The sequence below is a fragment of the Eucalyptus grandis genome, chromosome 6 (assembly GCF_016545825.1).
Source record: "Eucalyptus grandis isolate ANBG69807.140 chromosome 6, ASM1654582v1, whole genome shotgun sequence".
Classification (NCBI taxonomy): domain Eukaryota; kingdom Viridiplantae; phylum Streptophyta; class Magnoliopsida; order Myrtales; family Myrtaceae; genus Eucalyptus; species Eucalyptus grandis.
This window is the reverse complement of record NC_052617.1, coordinates 44,906,803-44,924,602: the sequence shown is the minus strand read 5'-3', so window position 1 is coordinate 44,924,602 and position 17,800 is coordinate 44,906,803. Positions and strand designations below refer to the sequence as shown.

At 38.8% G+C, this 17,800-nt stretch overlaps 2 protein-coding genes across 7 annotated transcripts; one reads left to right on the top strand and one right to left on the bottom strand.

Moving 5' to 3' along the window:
- Positions 1-2,075: 2,075 nt before the first annotated feature.
- On the bottom strand, positions 2,076-8,291 carry LOC108960602 (extensin-like). 6 transcript variants are annotated; one of them, XR_005551929.1, is made up of 4 exons: positions 7,726-8,291; positions 7,557-7,648; positions 3,348-3,666; positions 2,076-2,615 (listed from the first exon to the last, which is right to left on the bottom strand). XR_005551929.1 is itself a non-coding variant. In XM_039315094.1 (3 exons), exons 1-3 carry the CDS (start codon positions 8,151-8,153, stop codon positions 3,574-3,576), a joined length of 570 nt encoding a protein of 189 aa, XP_039171028.1. In that variant the 5' UTR covers positions 8,154-8,291; the 3' UTR covers positions 2,076-3,573. The 6 variants fall into 6 exon arrangements, 4 of the variants coding, with proteins under 4 accessions (XP_039171028.1, XP_018731874.2, XP_018731876.2 ...); XR_005551928.1 differs by having other exon boundaries at positions 2,076-2,642; positions 7,726-8,290; XM_039315094.1 differs by having other exon boundaries at positions 2,076-3,623.
- Positions 8,292-14,589: 6,298 nt separating this feature from the next.
- LOC104450191 ((-)-germacrene D synthase) lies at positions 14,590-17,729 on the top strand. Its single transcript, XM_010064641.3, has 7 exons — positions 14,590-14,796; positions 15,243-15,531; positions 15,698-16,073; positions 16,339-16,557; positions 16,648-16,786; positions 16,872-17,120; positions 17,215-17,729. The coding sequence occupies exons 1-7, from the start codon at positions 14,659-14,661 to the stop codon at positions 17,506-17,508; spliced, it is 1,704 nt and encodes a 567-aa protein (XP_010062943.2). The 5' UTR covers positions 14,590-14,658; the 3' UTR covers positions 17,509-17,729.
- Positions 17,730-17,800: the final 71 nt, after the last annotated feature.

The window sequence follows — 17,800 nt, the reverse complement described above, 5'->3', positions numbered from 1 at the left end:
TTTGGTATTTTATTTTAAGGAAGCAATCAGATAATTGAGAAGCACTCATCACAAAATAATACTTATCCAATTTGCATCACCGAATATCCCGTCCATTCAAATTTCAAAACGAATAAACCGACCATCTTCAAAGGGTTATGGATAGGATGGTGGCCATTCCACGTGAACAAGAATCGTATCTCAAGGTTGACAGATCAAATTGTGATCCATGTGCACATTATGAATTATCAAATAATCCTATTTTGAGTTATCATAATCTTTCCGATATGCATTAGATAATGAATCATTCAAATATCTCGAGTTGATACCAATCGTTTAGATTATGCAATAAAATCAGATATTCAACTTTGGATAATGATCATCACCTAATTCGAAGATATGTTCCCAAGTCAAGTGGACGGAGGTGCTTCGGACGACGACCAGCGATGGGGGCACGGCTAGGTAGCCCACGGTAGTTTGGTCGCGGTGGATGTGTTGGGATCGATGAGAGATGTCACCGCAGCAAAGGAGTCATAGCCATTCCTGCCTATAAAAATGCAATAAAAACTGTGACTCGACCTAAGGCAAATGACTTATCGCAAGACTCCCACGATCAACCAAAGGACAAAGCAACCACCGCGTTTCCAATCAATCCTCAGTTCACAAATCCTGCATCGAGTACTCAAGTATTCTCTTTTCAAGGAATAAAAATTTGATCGTGAAGTTTAAGCTCCTAAGTACCTTTATGCACACTGAATATAAACGTTAAAGTCAAATAAGCTTTAAGAAAACAATATTCTGCGCAAATTCCAGATTAGTCGTCTACTGAAACAGCGCTTCAACGAAACGAAGGAATTAATACTATGCAAAATCTGGCAAAACAAGGGATGCCAAGCAAAGGCTGTGAATTGAAACCGCGGATTGGTTTGGCGCGGGGGGATGATGGGTGACGCGGCGATGAATTCTGGTCTCGCTCGAAGCACTTGAAGACTCGCCTGGTTTGAAGCGTGGACGGCGTTAAGCGCGACGACAAGGCTTGGCTAAAGCGGCTGAGCAATCACCAGACTGCGGGTGTTCTTTTTTAACGACCGATCTGGACCTCACACCAAGGCCACTGGACGCGATGGTCTCACCGGGAAAACCTACCAAACGAGAGCAAATCTCTCCAGAATTGCTCTATGAACGCCGGGACTTGCCAAGGCGCCGGTAAGTAGCTGGACACGGCTGAGGTGTAGTGAGGCAGGAGGATGAGCGTGACGACCAGGCCTGCTGGACGACTCGCGGGAGCCGTTGGGCGCAGCCGCGTGTAGGCTGGAGGTGTTGGCTTCGCTACAAGAACTCGCTGGGCGCACTAGAAAGCCAGGAGATTTCCCGGCGTCGTATTTATATTTGGAAGGACACCAGGAGGCCTCAACTCGCCGGGAAATAGCCGGATTCTTTACTGGCGCAGATCAGGTGCGAGGTGAGGAGCGGGCGAAGGAGTTCGGCAGCAAAACCCGAGCTGAACTGCAGGACTGTTTCTAGGAGATCACTGGAGGTTGCTGTTCCGGCGTCGGGACTGCTAGAGTTGCTGCTGGTCGGTGGCTGAAGCGTGCTGATCACTTCACTGGGATTTGCTCGAAGTATTGCTATGGTGAAGAGCGGCGGCGAAGGCGAGTCACGGCCGTAGGGGCAGCTTGGCAGCAGGAGGTTCCAGCCTAGAGCGTTGCTGATGAGGGCGGGGCGTCAGCAGCAGCAGCAGCAGCAGGAGGGATGGCGCGACCCTGGTGGACGGCTCTCGGTGGTCGCGGGCTCGTCGGGGCTGGCTCCTTGGGCTGACGTCAGAGTCGCGGATGCTGGTGCTTCATTGGAGTCAACGGAGAAAAGGAAGGACTTGTCGAGGCTGTTGTTTCGCGATCATCTGTCTCATTTGGAATCGCTGAGGCTGTTAGGCGGGCATGACACCCACATTTTTATCGACGTTTTTAAATATCTATTGATCTTACAAAAATGTATAAAAAGATAAAAAGAAAAATGAAGAATAAAAATGGATGAAATGAAAATATAAAAAAAATAAAAAATAAATAATATATATATATATATAATTTGAAAGCTAAGTCATGTGGGCCGGTATGTCCAGCCCACTAAGCAAAAATTTTGGGCCCTCTAAACCCCTCCCTCTATTGGCCCAGCCTACTTTTTAATTCTTTGGGCCCATCTTTTGTTTCTTTCTCTTAGCCCATTACGGAGCCCATCTGAAGCAATTAAGAAAAAGGAGAAGAGGCGCAGCCCTTTTTGGTAGCCCTTCTTATTCACACGAGGGAGGCGTCTGCGACGCAAAACAAAGGGACGGAGTGACGGGCGGGTGACCGAGTGAGCGTGCGTCTTCGAGGGAGGGATGAGCAACGTGCGAGTGATCGAAGCAGACCCAATGGCAACCTTCTAGAACCGTGAGCCGGCGAGGGATAATAGAAAGATTCCGAGGCGTTCTAGAACCGTGAGCCTCCTCGCCAGAGCTCATCGCCGGCCTTCAAGGCTTCCAATCAAGGGCCAAGCCGTGGACTGTTCTCCACTCATTCTTTGTTGAATATCGGGCCAAAGGTGTAGTTCATCATTGGCAGAAATCCAAATCCAGAACTCTTCATAGTCGTTCAAGGCTGTAGGATCGCAGAGGTAGTTGAACTCTTCAGGTTTATAAGGGAAAAATTCAATGAGATCATGGTCGAATTCCAAAAAAGTTTGAAGATAGAACGTAAAGGAAGAAAATCGAATAAGTGTATCCAAAGGTGAACGATTTAGTAATTGATATACTAAAAGGAAATGATGAGAATGTCTAGAGTTCGCTAAAGAGTAATGTGAAAGATCATAAGAATATTCACTGAATAAAAAAGGAAAATAAAGAGCCAGCCATACTCCCAAAAGCCAAAATGGACCAGATAACGTACCATCTTTGGATTTCGTTGAAAGAGATGCATGAGTAAACCCCTATATAACAAAGCCAAAACAAGTGGACCCAGAGCAAACCATTTACATCCGAGGCAATGTGTAGATGGTCCCTTGAAACTTTAAGAGCTAAAGAATACATATTTCGATAGTCAATAGAGCAAAAAGGCAATATGTTTAGTGGAGTCAATGGGACCAAAAGTGCAGCAGAATCAATCAAGGAATTTCCCATGAGCAAGGACACTCTTAGAAATATAAGGTACTTCCAACGGCTCCAAATTTTCTACAGGAATGCCATTCAGCACAAAGCCAGCTATGGTAAAGATATCTAAAAAGAGTGACAGTTTTGGGTCCCCAAGAGAAAAAGAAGCAATTGGTTGATTGGGATAGAAACATATTGCAAAACCCAATAGTCCCCTGTTCAGATCATGGGACAACATACTAACCTCAAGTGTTGTCTCTATCCTTGCTTTTTTCCAAGCAAGCTTAACTCACAGATAATCCTTCATCCGTAAGTACGATGAGTGGAATTCCACTTCAAACAACGGAAAACCACGAAATCGGGAGGGCGCCGAAGTCCAGATGTCCATCGAGAAGAGTGCTGAATAGGAAGTATCTCTTCGTGTTTCATTGGTAAACAAGGCTTGATAGATGGCGGGATGTGTTGATGGTCTAAAAGGCAAGGCCCAAGGAGTAGGCGTTCGTGATGTTCTTCCATAACACTCCATAGTCCAAAACGACAATTATCAGCGTCCTCACTTTGTTCTAGATCATCAAAATTAGCAATGTAACTATCTGGGTGAAATTCGGAGGTATTGGATGCAACGGAAGGAAGATGCTGAAGTAGACGCAGAAAACGAGATGCAAAAGGTTTTAGGGTTTAAGGAAGAAGACAAAAGTAGTATCAAAAGGGAGTCTCTAATGTGTATAATAGAGTTGAAGACGATGGTTCGAAATCGTAGTAATCAATTATCTACAAAAATTCGAAACGACGCATCAAAATAATACAGGAAGTAATGATCTGTATTGACCATTCACAGGAAAAGAAGCATTTAAAGAAAGAAAGGCATGATTGTCACCAGCAAGAAATCGCACATAAGACAAGATATTATGTTTAAAAGAAATAAATTTCAAATTTACTTCTTTTAAAATGAGACATATGTTAACATTCAATATTGACCGTACTATTACATGTTGATCACGAGGGCAAAAAACATGATGGAAGTCAAATGAAATTACACATGTGCGTCAATAGGATTGTAATATATGGTTAACTATCGATGAGCCAGAGGATGAGGATTCAAGGATCGAGAGCAAAGCGAGAAGCCTCCACGTGGTCAATTGTTAAAACGGTAGTTATTAAGTGGCTACCCGAATGATGCTAGTGGTAAGTTTTGGACAAAAACATTCGAAATATACAAAGAAGCATCAAAGAATTTAGGTGTGAAGTCATTGTTGATAAATTAGGACACGATCAAGACAGTTGTAAAAGGAATGAACGGATTGATTGCGAACAAGAAGGAACGTGCTTAAGGTTGGAAGCCGTTATTAGAAATGAATAACTGAGTGGCGGTTACCAAGCTCCTGTAAAAATACCACCAATCATTCAACAAGAACCCCTTGAACAACACATCAAATGTTAGTTCCTTATTGTATTTTAGTTTCCCTAACTATTGTGTTTAGATTTTCGTCGTCGAATAAATTTCAACGAGTGTCTATATTTTAGCGTAACATTGTTGATTAAATTTCGACATTATATTCCTAGTCCAACGTCATTGATTATATTTCGATATTGTGTCATTTATCCAGGTGCATTGTCATCAATTAAGTTTCGACATTGTATCAAATTATCTTAAAGCTTTTTACCAAAAAAAAAATATATATATATATATTTATCTTAAAGCTGTACTATTTATTAGATTTCATCATATAGTTCAAATTGGGTCTCGGCGTTAGTGTCACGCCCCGAACTTTGAGCGCGCGCACATCCCTCGGCAGTTGACTAAAATTTGCGACGTTCCCAGAACGCATCGCTGACCCTTTTTATTTTATGTACATCCAGAAGCGAATTAAATTAAACAAACCTCAAACAACAATCAAACGTGGGATAGTAAAAGCAGGACAACCAATTTTTCTCAAAACACACATTATAAACACACTGAGTTAAACCTACAGTTTCATATACAAATGTTTGACTCAAAAAGAAACCACTAGGCTATCTACACTCTTGACCCTTTAGCCTCGGGCTCTAGATCCTCCATGCCACGGCCCTAAAAATGGTAACCCATGACGGAGTGAGATAAAAATCTTAGTGAGTTAAACCCTAGGCCCCAACTAGGGCGAGAATTCACTCAAAGGCGTTCTAACTATGCACCATCCAGACCTTACCTTGCTTGGGCGTGTCCCCGCACATTAGTACATCACATTAGTACATCTCATATGCACTCATAAACGCAGCATGCATAAACAATAGTTGGAACACTTCATGTCACTCATCAAACAATTCACAAGAGTCCCGATTATAAGGCCAAATCGTTATGACATGTCACATTCCGTACCACATAATTTCTTCCCATAATCAGGCACAGGTAACTCATATTGATGGTGATCCACACCCGATATTCATTCTCAATATTCAAATTCAATACTCAATCTCAATACTCAATACTCAAGATTCTAGAAGTGCCCCCTAACACGAAGTTCCGATATCATGTGGCACTTAGTCCCTAACCACAATAAGCAATATCTCAAGTTACTAGAGGTGGCTCTCACGAAATCAAGTTGTCGTGTAGCACATAGTTCTTGATTATAATAAACAATAGCTCAAGTTACTAGATGTGGCTCCCACGAAGTCAAGCTGTCGTGTAGCACTTAGTTTTTTATTATAATAAACAATAGCTCAAGTTACTAAAGGTGGCTCCCGCGAAGTTAATCTGTCGTGTAGCACTTAGTTCTTGACTATCATAAACAATAGTACAAGGTTCTATAGGTGGCTCATACGATGGTTTGCTATTGTGCACACTTAGTCCTCTACCTGCTAACAATCAATTGATTTTCTCAACACATCTCACCATCTTTCAATAGTTGCTAGGTAAAGCAATAACAATAAATCACAATCACGGCATAACCATTCGCACCTCATCACGCATAACTTCTAAGCATATCACAAAGCAACCACATCACCAAGTATGCACAAATTAACCATTAATTGCACAAACTAATTGTACTATGACAATCAGCATGAAATTCTAACAACTGGTTATCCCGGTATCATTTCGGAAAATAATAAATAATTAAATAAATTACATAATAATTAAATAAATACAATTAAATAATTAAATAAATTGCGATTAATTAAATTGAACTACTTAATTAACCTAACCATGCAGACACATAATCAATCAGGTCAACCTTATCCTCCTTCGTATAGTCAAAACACCAAAACCTCCTTTTTAAAATAAACTTGGCACCCTTTTGTTTTTGTTCAAACTCTTTGAAATAAATTCGTATAAGGTCCCGTATTTAAAACTAACCCGCCAAACTTTGCACGCACCTCATACAAAACCTCATCATTTTATTGAGCACATAAAACTTGGCGTCCAAACCCAACACCATAATTCTTTTCTAATTTCTTTTCCAACCACCCTCTTTTGAAAACAAATCTTAGTAACCCATTCTTCTTCTTTTTTTTTTTTTTTTTGTTCCCAATGTTTAGAAATAAATTCATAGGTGCTCACGTACTCAAAATTAATCCATCAAATTTTGCATGCACCTAGTTTAAAACCCTTTTTTTTTATTGGATAAATAAGTTTTGGTGTCCGGACCCGACACCTCATTTATTTTCTATTTAAAAGTCCAAAGGGTCATCTTTTGCAATAACAATAAACAACTGACAATGAGTAATCAACCTCATGATCTCTCACATCAATTCTCAACATGCCAAAAATCACCCAAGTCACCAAATAAACATCTTCCAACAAGCAAAACACCAAGAACGACAATACAATCACAATCGGTCCTAACCGGCAGAAACCAGGCCACTCGCGCGTCTCCAAGTTTAAATCCAGAAATCTAATCGAATAAGTTCGGAAAATTCTCAAATTTGAATATGTTGTAAAGGACACATAAACGAACATTTTTCATGAGACACCTTGACCTAGATCCTTCTGGATTAAGCCTCGTAAATCACTCAATCCATCCAGTACAAAAAATTGGGTCCGTTTCCAGAAAATCTGCTTTCCAGCACAGTCTGAGATTCTATTTGCAAATAACAAAGTTGAAATCTCATTCTTTTAAATCTTTAAAAATCTTGAGTAAAATATATTCTATAGTTGAAGATATCTAAAACACTTCTCAAGAAAGAATCAACCTCAAAATCATTGCCCATTTCAATCTACAAAAATGACAACGGCGAGAGTTCAGAAATCATAACTGAAGAAACTCCATCGAATTGGACTAATATAACCTCATTAGTGCTAATCTCACTAATTAGATCAACATTAATCCATATTAAGGCTAATCTAACCATTCTAGATTAAAATTAATCCATCTTAAGACTAATCTCACTTAATACTAATCTAATTAAGCTAATTTATGCTAAACTAACCTCCTAAGCGTAATTAACAACCTAACCAAGGATTAGGGAGTTAACTCACCGGAGTAACGAGTCGACGGGTTCACGGCAACGGCGATGCAAAGGTGGTGAAGACTTGTGTCTACGGCGGCTCCAAGGGAGGCTCGGAAAGCGCTGAAAAGCAACCCACAAGTCTCGCGGTTAAGCTAGAAAAACTGGTTCTGCTTCTGCTTCTGCTTGAGAAAGTTGACCTGGTGTGAAGCTTGCTGGTCGGTGGTTGCTTGCGGGGCTGAGGCGGTGGCACGACGAGACGATGGTGCTGTGGCGTGGAGGTGAGGAGCTGCTCGATGGGTGGTGTTGGCACCGGTGAAGTTAGCGTTGGAATTTTGCGTGGAGATGGGAGCAGGTGGGTTGACCGAGGGGTCGCTGGTGGTGGGGTGTTGCTGCAGTGAGATGGACGAGTGGCATGGAGGCTTGAGGTGTTGCGGTTGAGGGGAACAGGCAGTGGTGTGCTGGCGAGGGGATGGAAACGTGTTGGTGGTAGGGGAAGTGATGGTGGAGAGGTGAAGAGAAAGCATGAGGGAGATGGGCAGAAGAAAAATGGAATCGGCAAAAGGAAGAGGAAGTGTACACACATGAGGGAGGAGAGAGGGAAGTCGGCTGGTGGTGGGGGCTTCATGCATGGATTAGAGAGGAAAGAGAGGGAGGGAAAAGAGAGAGAGAAGGGGGAAGAAAGTCAAGATAAACAATGACTTTTAGGCTGTGTTTGGTCGCCGGGATAATAATCAGGATAAAATAAGATAAAGTAGGATATTAAATCATCTGGATAATAAAAGCGGACATATCTAATCCTATCAAGTGTTTGGCGCACTTCAGGATAAGATTAAAAAATAAATATGATATTCAATTAAATTATAAAATTAAAAAATAGAAAATTCAATTAATTAAAGGCCATGGAAAAGCCCTAGATCTAGGAATTGTGGCCACCTCTGGAGTGGCCACCATTGAAAACGGTGAGATGCGAAGATGGGAGAAGAAGTGGAAGAAGAGAGCTGACAATGAATCGGAGAGGCGGAGGCATCCATTTGACGTTGATGCTTATGATATCTTCTCTTTTTGTTAAGTTCTTTCTTTCCGTAAAAAAAATTCTTATCCAATCCAGGCTTATCCCACCCCCTCCCCGGATTTTTATCCAGCGTTTTATCCGAATGTATCCGGATTTATCCGATCCGATGGACATTCCCAAACATTGAATAGGATAATAAATTATCCTATCCAGACTCAAATTCGGACTACCAAATGCATCTTTATAAGGGATAAATATTCTCATTTTCATCGATGCAAACCTCTCTTGTACCAAATAGTCAAGAGACCACTCAATCCAAAATTAGCTTCACAATTCCACAAATAAGCCATTATTGGGCTGCAAATTCTCACTTTTCCTCTTGATCCGAATTTCACTTTTATTTTTTGATTTGTCCGAAATTCAATTTTTCCGCAAAATTCCCAACTCGATGGAATTTTCCCAAAGATGAGATGAGATCCTAAAAATAAATCGTGACACGCTCGAACATTCGATTCCTGAAACCGAATTTAATTTCGTGGTTAAAATCGATCGGACGCGATTTTAGTCCAATCTAACCTACTGGGTACCGACCAAAAAAAAAAAACTATTGGATAGGGATTTTACCGCGGTTATATCCCTTAACGACTTCATCTAATAAATTAGTTAACTCGTAAATGATCAGTTTAGAGAAAAAAAACAAAAAAGACCATAGGTACGTCGGTGAAAAGCCCATTTCGTTTTATCGAAACGGGTCGAAATTCTGAACGTCACAGTTAATAAGTCAATTATCAGGATTGTATAGTGCTGTTTGAAATTGGAAATTCAATCTTTAAATTGCATTTGATATCTTTGTTCGGAATTAGCACATAACCTCCGTCCTTTTTAAACAAAAGCCGATAATAACATTCCGTGAAAGATATTTCGTCTTGAAATCAAAACCGGCTAAATAGCACTACTGCTGAGGATGCCTAGGGTTGCTAGATGGAGACTGCAGAGGTAGCCAGAGGAGTCGCTGGGACAAGTCTGGCCGCGCAAGAACAGCAGCACGTGGCACAGCGTGGACTAGCGATCAACGGCTGCGAACGCGGTGTCGGTTGGAGCACCGAGAGAGGGCCGCGGTTGCGGCTGGCGTCTGTGGGTCGTTGCCGCAAACCTCACAAAACCTGTACGGCACAACTCAAGATTTTCTCCATTAGCTTTCTTTTCTTTTCTGTTTTCCTTTCTCATGAAAACGTGCGAGCGCCCTTTTTTGGTCCTTTCTTTCTTTTACTTCTTTTGTGAACTGCCCCAGAAAGCTTTTCTCCATTTGCTTTCTCATGAAAACGTGCAGACCCCCTTTCTTTTGCTTCTTTTGTGTAAACGTGGATGGAGACCAAAGAGGGAGAGAGGAACAGACCCCTTGCGTCAGTCCATGGAGAAAAGAGCTTAGCTTCTGTCTTTTTACTTCGACTCCGCTCTTTTTCTCTGCCCTACTCGGAACTGTAGCCGAACCCTCCTTTTCCTTTTGGGTGTATAACGGGCAGGCAAGAGAGAGACCCCTCGTTTGTCTTTTGCGGTCATGGCATGTGATTCAAGAACCATCAGCCCTACATTCAATTAATGGGATGTACATACTAAATGTAATATAAAATGCAAATCACGTGAATGATATTTTTGTCTAAGGATTAGATCAACCTCTAATTTTTTTATGCAATAAAGAATAAAATATGATAGTCAAAATTTAAGTGTCAATACTTCTACAAAACACAAAAACAATCAACATCACAAAAATTGTAAAGGCCAGTCACAATCAAAGGTGGAGAAGAGTTTCTTGATGACATGCTGCTTTCAATTAAATCCACGTTAAATCCTAGTGTAGACCTTATTAAATCATAGGTTTACCACCCTATCGCTAGTTTGTTAGTGTTAGGATAACTAAGAAATTGGTTATATATATAAATACTTCTTTTATCTTCCCTCCGCAATCTTTATAACTGAAAAATAAATCATTCCAAAAATTCTAGAAAGATGTGAAATAAAATGTATAACTTAAAAAATAAATCATGCTCCATAAGAAAGAATTCAAAAAAGTTCAAAGAAAAAAAGGAAAAAGGAAGAGTAAAAAGCAAAGTAAAATCACTGCCCAATCTTTTCGGAAGGAAATTTTTAGAATGTAATTAAAGCCCCGTTTCTTCCCAAGCATCTCATTGCATTAAAATACTTCTATGAAATCACTTGCTAATAAATGTTAATTAATATTTTCAACAATATTCCCGCACCATGATATGGCTTAAAGGAACCGTAAAACGTAGTATTTCATCCAACCTTTTCGAAGTTTTCAATAATTTTAACATTGTTTGCTAGTCTCAATCAATTTTAATTAAACCCTCTTGTTTATAAATTTTAAGAATAACTGTATTTAAGTCCTAAAATTTATTATGAAAGTGTAATTGAATTCTAAAATTTTTAAAAAGTGCAATCAAATTTTAAAACCTGTTAAATTTTTCTAATCAACTCTTTTTGTTAACTTCACCAAATTTGGCTAATGAAAAATACTGACGTGACTTTTTTATTATTTTCACATGGTACCGACGTGGCTAAAACAAAGTCCTTTTTATCCAAATCTGATTTTTTACCCAAATTTTTGAAAATATTAGATTAAAAATGAGTTAAATAAATAAATGAAGAGGAAGGAAGGAAACCAAGCAGGGGCTCGTAGAACCCCTATCACCACCGTCCCACCATCATCGGCCCTTGCAATGGCCGACAGCATGCATCGAGCCTCAACTTGTGGCCAATGACCCTCGCTCACAGCAAGTGAGAGCCATTTGGCCCAAGGTCACCAAACCTAGCTAGCCCTTGCCTAGATCTAGTAGGCCCTTGGCCAAATCTGGCCAAGGCCCTGAGGCCCCCACTCACCATCACCCCACAATTGTCGGCTGTTTTCAATAATGGCAAAGCAGCAAGGTTGCTTCCTTCCTCTTAATTTTTTTTTTTTATATATTTAGCTTATTTTTTAATATAATTAAGTAAAATTTCAGTTAAAAAAATCAAACACGTAATTTTAATCTTATCCTTCATATTTTAATCACGTTGGCGCTACGTGAAAGAGAAAGTAATTAACAAAAAAGTGACGTCAACATTTTCATTTGCCAAATTGGACAAAATTAACGAAACAATTACACTTTTTGAAAGTTCTAACTTAATTACACTTCCATAATAAGTTTTAGAACTTTTGGTACACTTATCTCTAATTCTTATTTTGCAAGATAACGATTCAAGAGACTCATTTTTATCGACGAGTGCATTAACGAAAATGATGTAAAAAATTTGGATGGCCTATGGATTATCTAATTTCGACAGGTGCTCTACTCTCTCCACTTGAAATTCGGTTCACGTATATCTAGCCATTTGATTAATCTAGTAAAGGTGGCTCCCAAATATTTGTACTCTCTAACCCACGTGTCAAATTCAAAGCTGAGGGACTTGTTTAGTTGAATAGTCTCGAAACCAACCAGGCTTTCTCTAGTATTATTAATAAAGAAAAATTCCAAAAATTATCCCGTGATTTTTCTATGTATCCTGGATAAATATTTCAAAGACTAATTAATCGAGTATCTTATCTTTAAATCCCTAAAAGTCTACTTTCACTTTAGTTCCGACCAATACGAAATATATGTGGACTATCTCGTTTATGTCTTTACTGACATGAGTAGCATTACAACTCAATCATTACTACCACCTGCCAGTGATAGCAAGTCCATAATCACTTCTAATTTTGCAGCTTGTTGAGTAAACTAAGCTAAACTTGTAAAATTACATATTAATGATTCTTCTTGCGAAATTAGATATGCCAGACACTTTAACCATATTACAGCTTGTGTGAGCTTGTGAGTCATGTTTGTAACAATATCTATAAGTTGCATAAATACCAATAGTTTTAAATAGACGAAATAGACTAAATGGGAAAAACTGCACAAAAAGAAGATTGAGAAAGAATAAAAATGAAAAGAGGGGATATAGAGTTGTTTGAGAGAAAAAGTAAACAAGTGGAGGGAGAGTTCGTGGAAGGATGACTCAGTCCGTTCATGGAACTCTCCTTTCATATAAGGAGAAAAGACACAAATAGTTCTTAGATTTTGATTGAATGTGCAATATCATTCCTAAATTTTTAATTTGTTCAATATGATTTATGAATAATTAATATATGTCCAGTGTAGTCCTTTCATTTGTTCAAATATACTCTCCATTGGATATTATTAAATGATGAGTCAATATGTTCATATTATTATGTATCTACTTAGAAAAAGAAAAAAGAACATGTTAGGGTGTTCACATGTTCATCATTATTTATTGACAATGATTATTATAACATGACCGAGTTGATATCTTACTTACATGATTCACATATAAACTTTTTTTTTTTTTTTTTTTTTGGTTCCACAATTCAAACTTGACGGATAGAAAAATCATATCAATAAATTTCATTAACTTGAATTAACGAAAAGATGAAATTAAATATTTTCATATAATCTAGGGATTGGATTAAATATTTACTAATATTTCATGGACCATTTTTTTTCTTGATCAGATTTATGGATCACTTTGAATAAATTAAAAGTCTAAGGATGACATTCCATATTGAACTAAAGTTCATAAATTATTTATCTCATTTTCCCTTCAAATAAAGGTATCAACAGATCTCTCTAAGTAATGTTAGTCTAGTCTATTAGTCTATTTTAGGAACCCTATGGTAGGACTTTTTAACCAATGTTTATTCAATGCCAGTTGTTGTTACCAAAAGAAAAATGTCACTCTATAGTTGGTAGGAGCATGGAGCTACTTTAACTAGGCATAGGAATGCCGAACCTCCTTGATTTCAAAAGTATCTTTTCAAGAAGAGTTTGTTCATGAATGTTGACAAAAGTGACCAGTGAGAGGTGGCTCATTAGTTTGGCCTGATAATCTCACCCGTCTATGCTTCATCGAAATGTGATTGGTGAAAGAGCTAATATAAACACCTAGAAGGGGGGTGAATAGGTATAAAAATAAATTTATCTAAAGATGCAGCAAAACTATTTTCTTTTTAAACTGAGTGTGTTAGACAATAGATTTCTAATAAAGATTCAGACTCAAATAAGATGTTTTAAAATATAGCAAAACTCAGAAAAATATCAGAGTAAATAGATTAAAGGAGTTTAGAGAAGAGTAAATAAACACAATATTTATAGTGGTTCGGCTTAGATTAAGCATACATCCACTCTCCCACGCTGATAGCCTTCTGGCTGGATTTCACTATGAATTGAAAAAGAATTATAACAATATAACACTGACTACTCAATAAAGAGTTTCTTTTTCTCTCACTAAGTCACTCCTTAGAGTTTCTCTCTCTTTCGAATACACGTACGAGCAATATTGATGAAGAACAAGTAATTTGAGAAGTTTCAGATTTTGGAATTCTAGCTTTCATGCACACTTGCAAATGACCCGAAAAACCTCTTTAAATACTCATCCATGCTTTTATGACCGTTAGCACTATCCAGAGGAATTCTTCTAATCAACCCGTTGGACGGAATCAATAAAAGATATCTTGAGCCGTTTGAAGATTAAGATGAAAGTCTGATGATCCCAATTGCCCATACAATCAGAATCTTGGTTTTCATAAGTAGATTATTTCCAAAAAAACTTATCTTCCAAATTGATTTTACAGATCCGTGATTAATTTCATCAATAATATCCAAAAAGGTAAGTGAGATTTTCAACTAGAACGCTAGATATATTTTTGTTCGTACTGAGTCCTTGAAGGAAGAACAATAATCCTGAGTCTGATTATTTTTTTTTTCTTCACTTGAGTTTAGTCTGGGACTTCGTCAAGGTGAGGTAGACTTCTAATGTAAGATAGGCTTTGATAAACTTCCACAAAAGTTCGGTATTCCTCATAATGAGAATAAGTCAACTTCAAAATATAATAGGAGTTTTCTCAACAATTGGTTGGTCTAAAAAAAAGTACAAATACTGTGGTCACGAACATGATGTCTATAAACAATACCCTTCAAGTATTGATGTTTTGCAACGCAGACAAAACCTCTCCTCTCTCTTCCGTTTGTGCATTGGGCACACGTAAGAAGAAAGAGAGAATATGTCGCAGGTCTCAGCAACTCCATGCGCTCCCCCGAATAAAGGAACAGGCCATGTGATCGAACGTCGGTCGGCGGGTTATCACCCCAGCGTATGGGGGGACTACTTCCTTAAATATGATTCTCCCTCCAACTCAGTGGTTAGAAATCCTTTTGTTATCTTCTTCTTTTGTTTTCTCGCAATTGCACTTTGTAGACTTACTTCGATTTCCTTCAGTTCCACCACATCTCTTATATGGTAACAATCGGCCTCATATAAATACATGTTCCCTTCTCCACACAAAAAAACAAAGTTGAAAATCATTAATAGATAAAAGAAGGTTGAAAAATAACGATAATCCTTGTAACTTCACCGGCCTCAGTATGTCCTCTGCGACAAGGAACATCTCATCATGGCATTCAACCCCCTCCTCTCATATGGTCGTTGTTCTCATGGGTTCAATTCTGCATGTCATGTGAATGAGCATATAACATCGAAATACCTAATTAGGGTACACAGAGGTGGCCATCGAGATTAAATTTATTTTGTAAAGCCCACGTATTTCATGCTTGCTTTTATTTGAAACACCGTGCAATATATTTGCAGAAGTTCAAATTCCTCGGAAGAGTGGAGGGACAAATTGAGAAACTAAAAGGAGAGGTGAAGAAGATGCTGACTGATATCATGGATAAGCCCTTAAAAAAGCTTCACTTGATCGATCAAATCCAACGCTTGGGAATTGTGTACCATTTTGAACGTGAAATAGATGAGCAATTAGAACAAATTCACAAAAGTTACTCTCGACTTGATCATGAAGATTTTAAGGTGGATGACCTTCACATAGTCGCTCTTATCTTTCGATTGCTGCGACAACATGGTTACAATATTTCATCAGGTACGTCTCATATGTAATGCACCAATCCAATAAGATATCTATTAAAATCCTCCTATTGCTCAATCGCATTTCACAAGTGCAAGAAATATAGAACATTAACCAAGCGTGTATCCCTTCCCTAATTTCTAATCACTTGCATCGTTTTTCCACGTTGGTTGATTCACAGAGGTCTTTGACAAATTCAAAGATAGCAAAGGGAACTTCCGAGAGTCGCTCATAATCGATGTGCGCGGATTGCTGAGCCTTTATGAAGCTTGCCATTTAAGGTGTCATGGCGATTCAATCTTGGACGAAGCACTTCCATTTGCTACAACTCACCTTGAATCGATCAATGAAAGCAAAGTGAGCGCTAATCTTGCGAAACAAGTGAGTCATGCTCTAAAGCAGCCACTTCGCAAGGGATTGCCAAGGCTCGAGGCGAGCTGCTATATTCCACTCTACCAAGAAGAGCCTTCACATGATGAAGTTTTGCTTAGCCTGGCCAAACTAGATTTCAACTTACTGCAAGAGCAACACCAGAAGGAACTTGCCAAGATTACTAGGTTCAGTACCATCATTTAACTATATGATCAAAAATTGGCTTCTACACTATGTTTTTAAAATGACCCAACTATCAATTATGTTTTAGCAATGCCCGAACTATCGATTTTTCTTCTTGTGTTTTTCCAAGATTAACTCATCTATCTTCAATTTACCTTTTTGAATAGTGCTTGTCAAAGTCCTTTATGAGTGAAAAAAAGGAGTATAGCTATGCGAATTTGTTGGGCTAAAGTACTTTCAGTTATGCTCATGTTCATTTAATCATAGGTGGTGGAAGAATATAGATGTTCCAAGAAAGTTCTCATTCGCTAGAGACAGGATTGTGGAGTTGTTCTTCTGGACCACAGGAATATATTTCGAGCCGGAATTTGCCATGGCTAGAGAGATACTCACCAAAGTGATCTCCCTCGCTTCCATTATGGACGATATCTACGATGTCTATGGCACATTGGAAGAACTTGCACTCCTCAATGAAGCAATCCAAAAGTACGGAATCCACATTCTCTTTCTCAAATTTTTGAATTTGATCAACTTTGTATAGAGTTAAGTGTGTCACTTTCTGCAACTTGAATTCAGGTGGGATTTTGATGCCATGGATGGATTACCAGAGTATATGCAAGCTTATTTCAAGGAGTTTTTCCAGCTATATGAATATATTGGGAATCAATTGGCCGCAAAAGGAAGATCGTACCGCCTTATCTACGCAAAAGAAGTGGTAAGCATCATCGATAAACTTTACATGCATCGAAGGCAATCTTTAGTTAGAAATATGAAATTCTTGTGCATGTTTAATTTCTCAGATGAAGAAGCTAGTGGGAGCATACTTTCAGGAAGCCAAATGGTTCCATACCAACTATATACCAACACTAGAAGAGTACATGCCGCTTCAACTAATAACGACTGGCTATGGAATGTTATCGACTACATCACTTGTAGGAATGGGCGATGTGGTCACAGAACATGTTCTTAAATGGTCGGTCAGTGATTGCAAGAGCGTGAAGGCTACACAAACCATCTGTAGGCTCATGGATGATGTTTCCTCTCACGAGGTATAATAAAGACATAATTATCCTCCATCATTCTAATAAAAATTAGATCCCACCACCACTTATTCTAATTACACCAATGTTGTTTGACATACAGTTTGAGCAAAAGAGGGGGCACGTAGTATCCGCGGTGGAGTTGCTCATGAAATACCGTGGCGTCTCAGAACAGGAAGCTGCGGAGGAACTCCAGAAAGGAGTCATTGATGCATGGAAGGACACCAATGAAGAGTTTCTTCGTCCAACCGCAGTCCCAATGTCGGTTCTCACACGAATGCTCAATTTCTCGCGTGTGATAGATGTGTTATATAGCGATGGAGATAATTACACCCATTCTAAAACCAAGCTCAAAGATTATGTGACATCGCTCTTCCTCAATCCCTTGCTGATGTAAAGTTTGGACCAAATGTTATCACACCAATTTGGTCATTGTAAATCAATAGTCTATTGATTATGCCTTTGAAACCCTACTTTAGGAACTCTATGGTAGGACCTTTTAACCAATGTTTATTAAATGCCAGTTGTTGTTACCAAAAGAAAAATGTCACTCTGCAGTTGGTAGCAGCATGGAGCTACTTTAACCAGGCATAGTGCCGAACCTCCTTGATTTAAGAAGTATCTTTTCAAGAAGAGTTTGTCCATGAATGTTGACAAAAGTGACCGGTGAGAGGTGGCTCATTAGTTTG

Excerpts from the sequence above, each read along its gene's own strand:
- LOC108960602 (XM_018876329.2), bottom strand. The coding sequence starts at position 8,153 with ATGAAGCCCCCACCACCAGCCGACTTCCCTCTCTCCTCCCTCATGTGT. Across the intron at positions 7,649-7,725 it reads ACCAGCAAGCTTCACACCAG|CGCTTTCCGAGCCTCCCTTG; the intron begins GTCAACTTTCTC and ends GTTGCTTTTCAG. Across the intron at positions 3,667-7,556 it reads CCCGTCGACTCGTTACTCCG|AACAAAGTGAGGACGCTGAT; the intron begins GTGAGTTAACTC and ends TTGATGATCTAG.
- LOC104450191 (XM_010064641.3), top strand. The coding sequence starts at position 14,659 with ATGTCGCAGGTCTCAGCAACTCCATGCGCTCCCCCGAATAAAGGAACA. Across the intron at positions 16,558-16,647 it reads CTCAATGAAGCAATCCAAAA|GTGGGATTTTGATGCCATGG; the intron begins GTACGGAATCCA and ends ACTTGAATTCAG. Across the intron at positions 17,121-17,214 it reads ATGATGTTTCCTCTCACGAG|TTTGAGCAAAAGAGGGGGCA; the intron begins GTATAATAAAGA and ends TTTGACATACAG.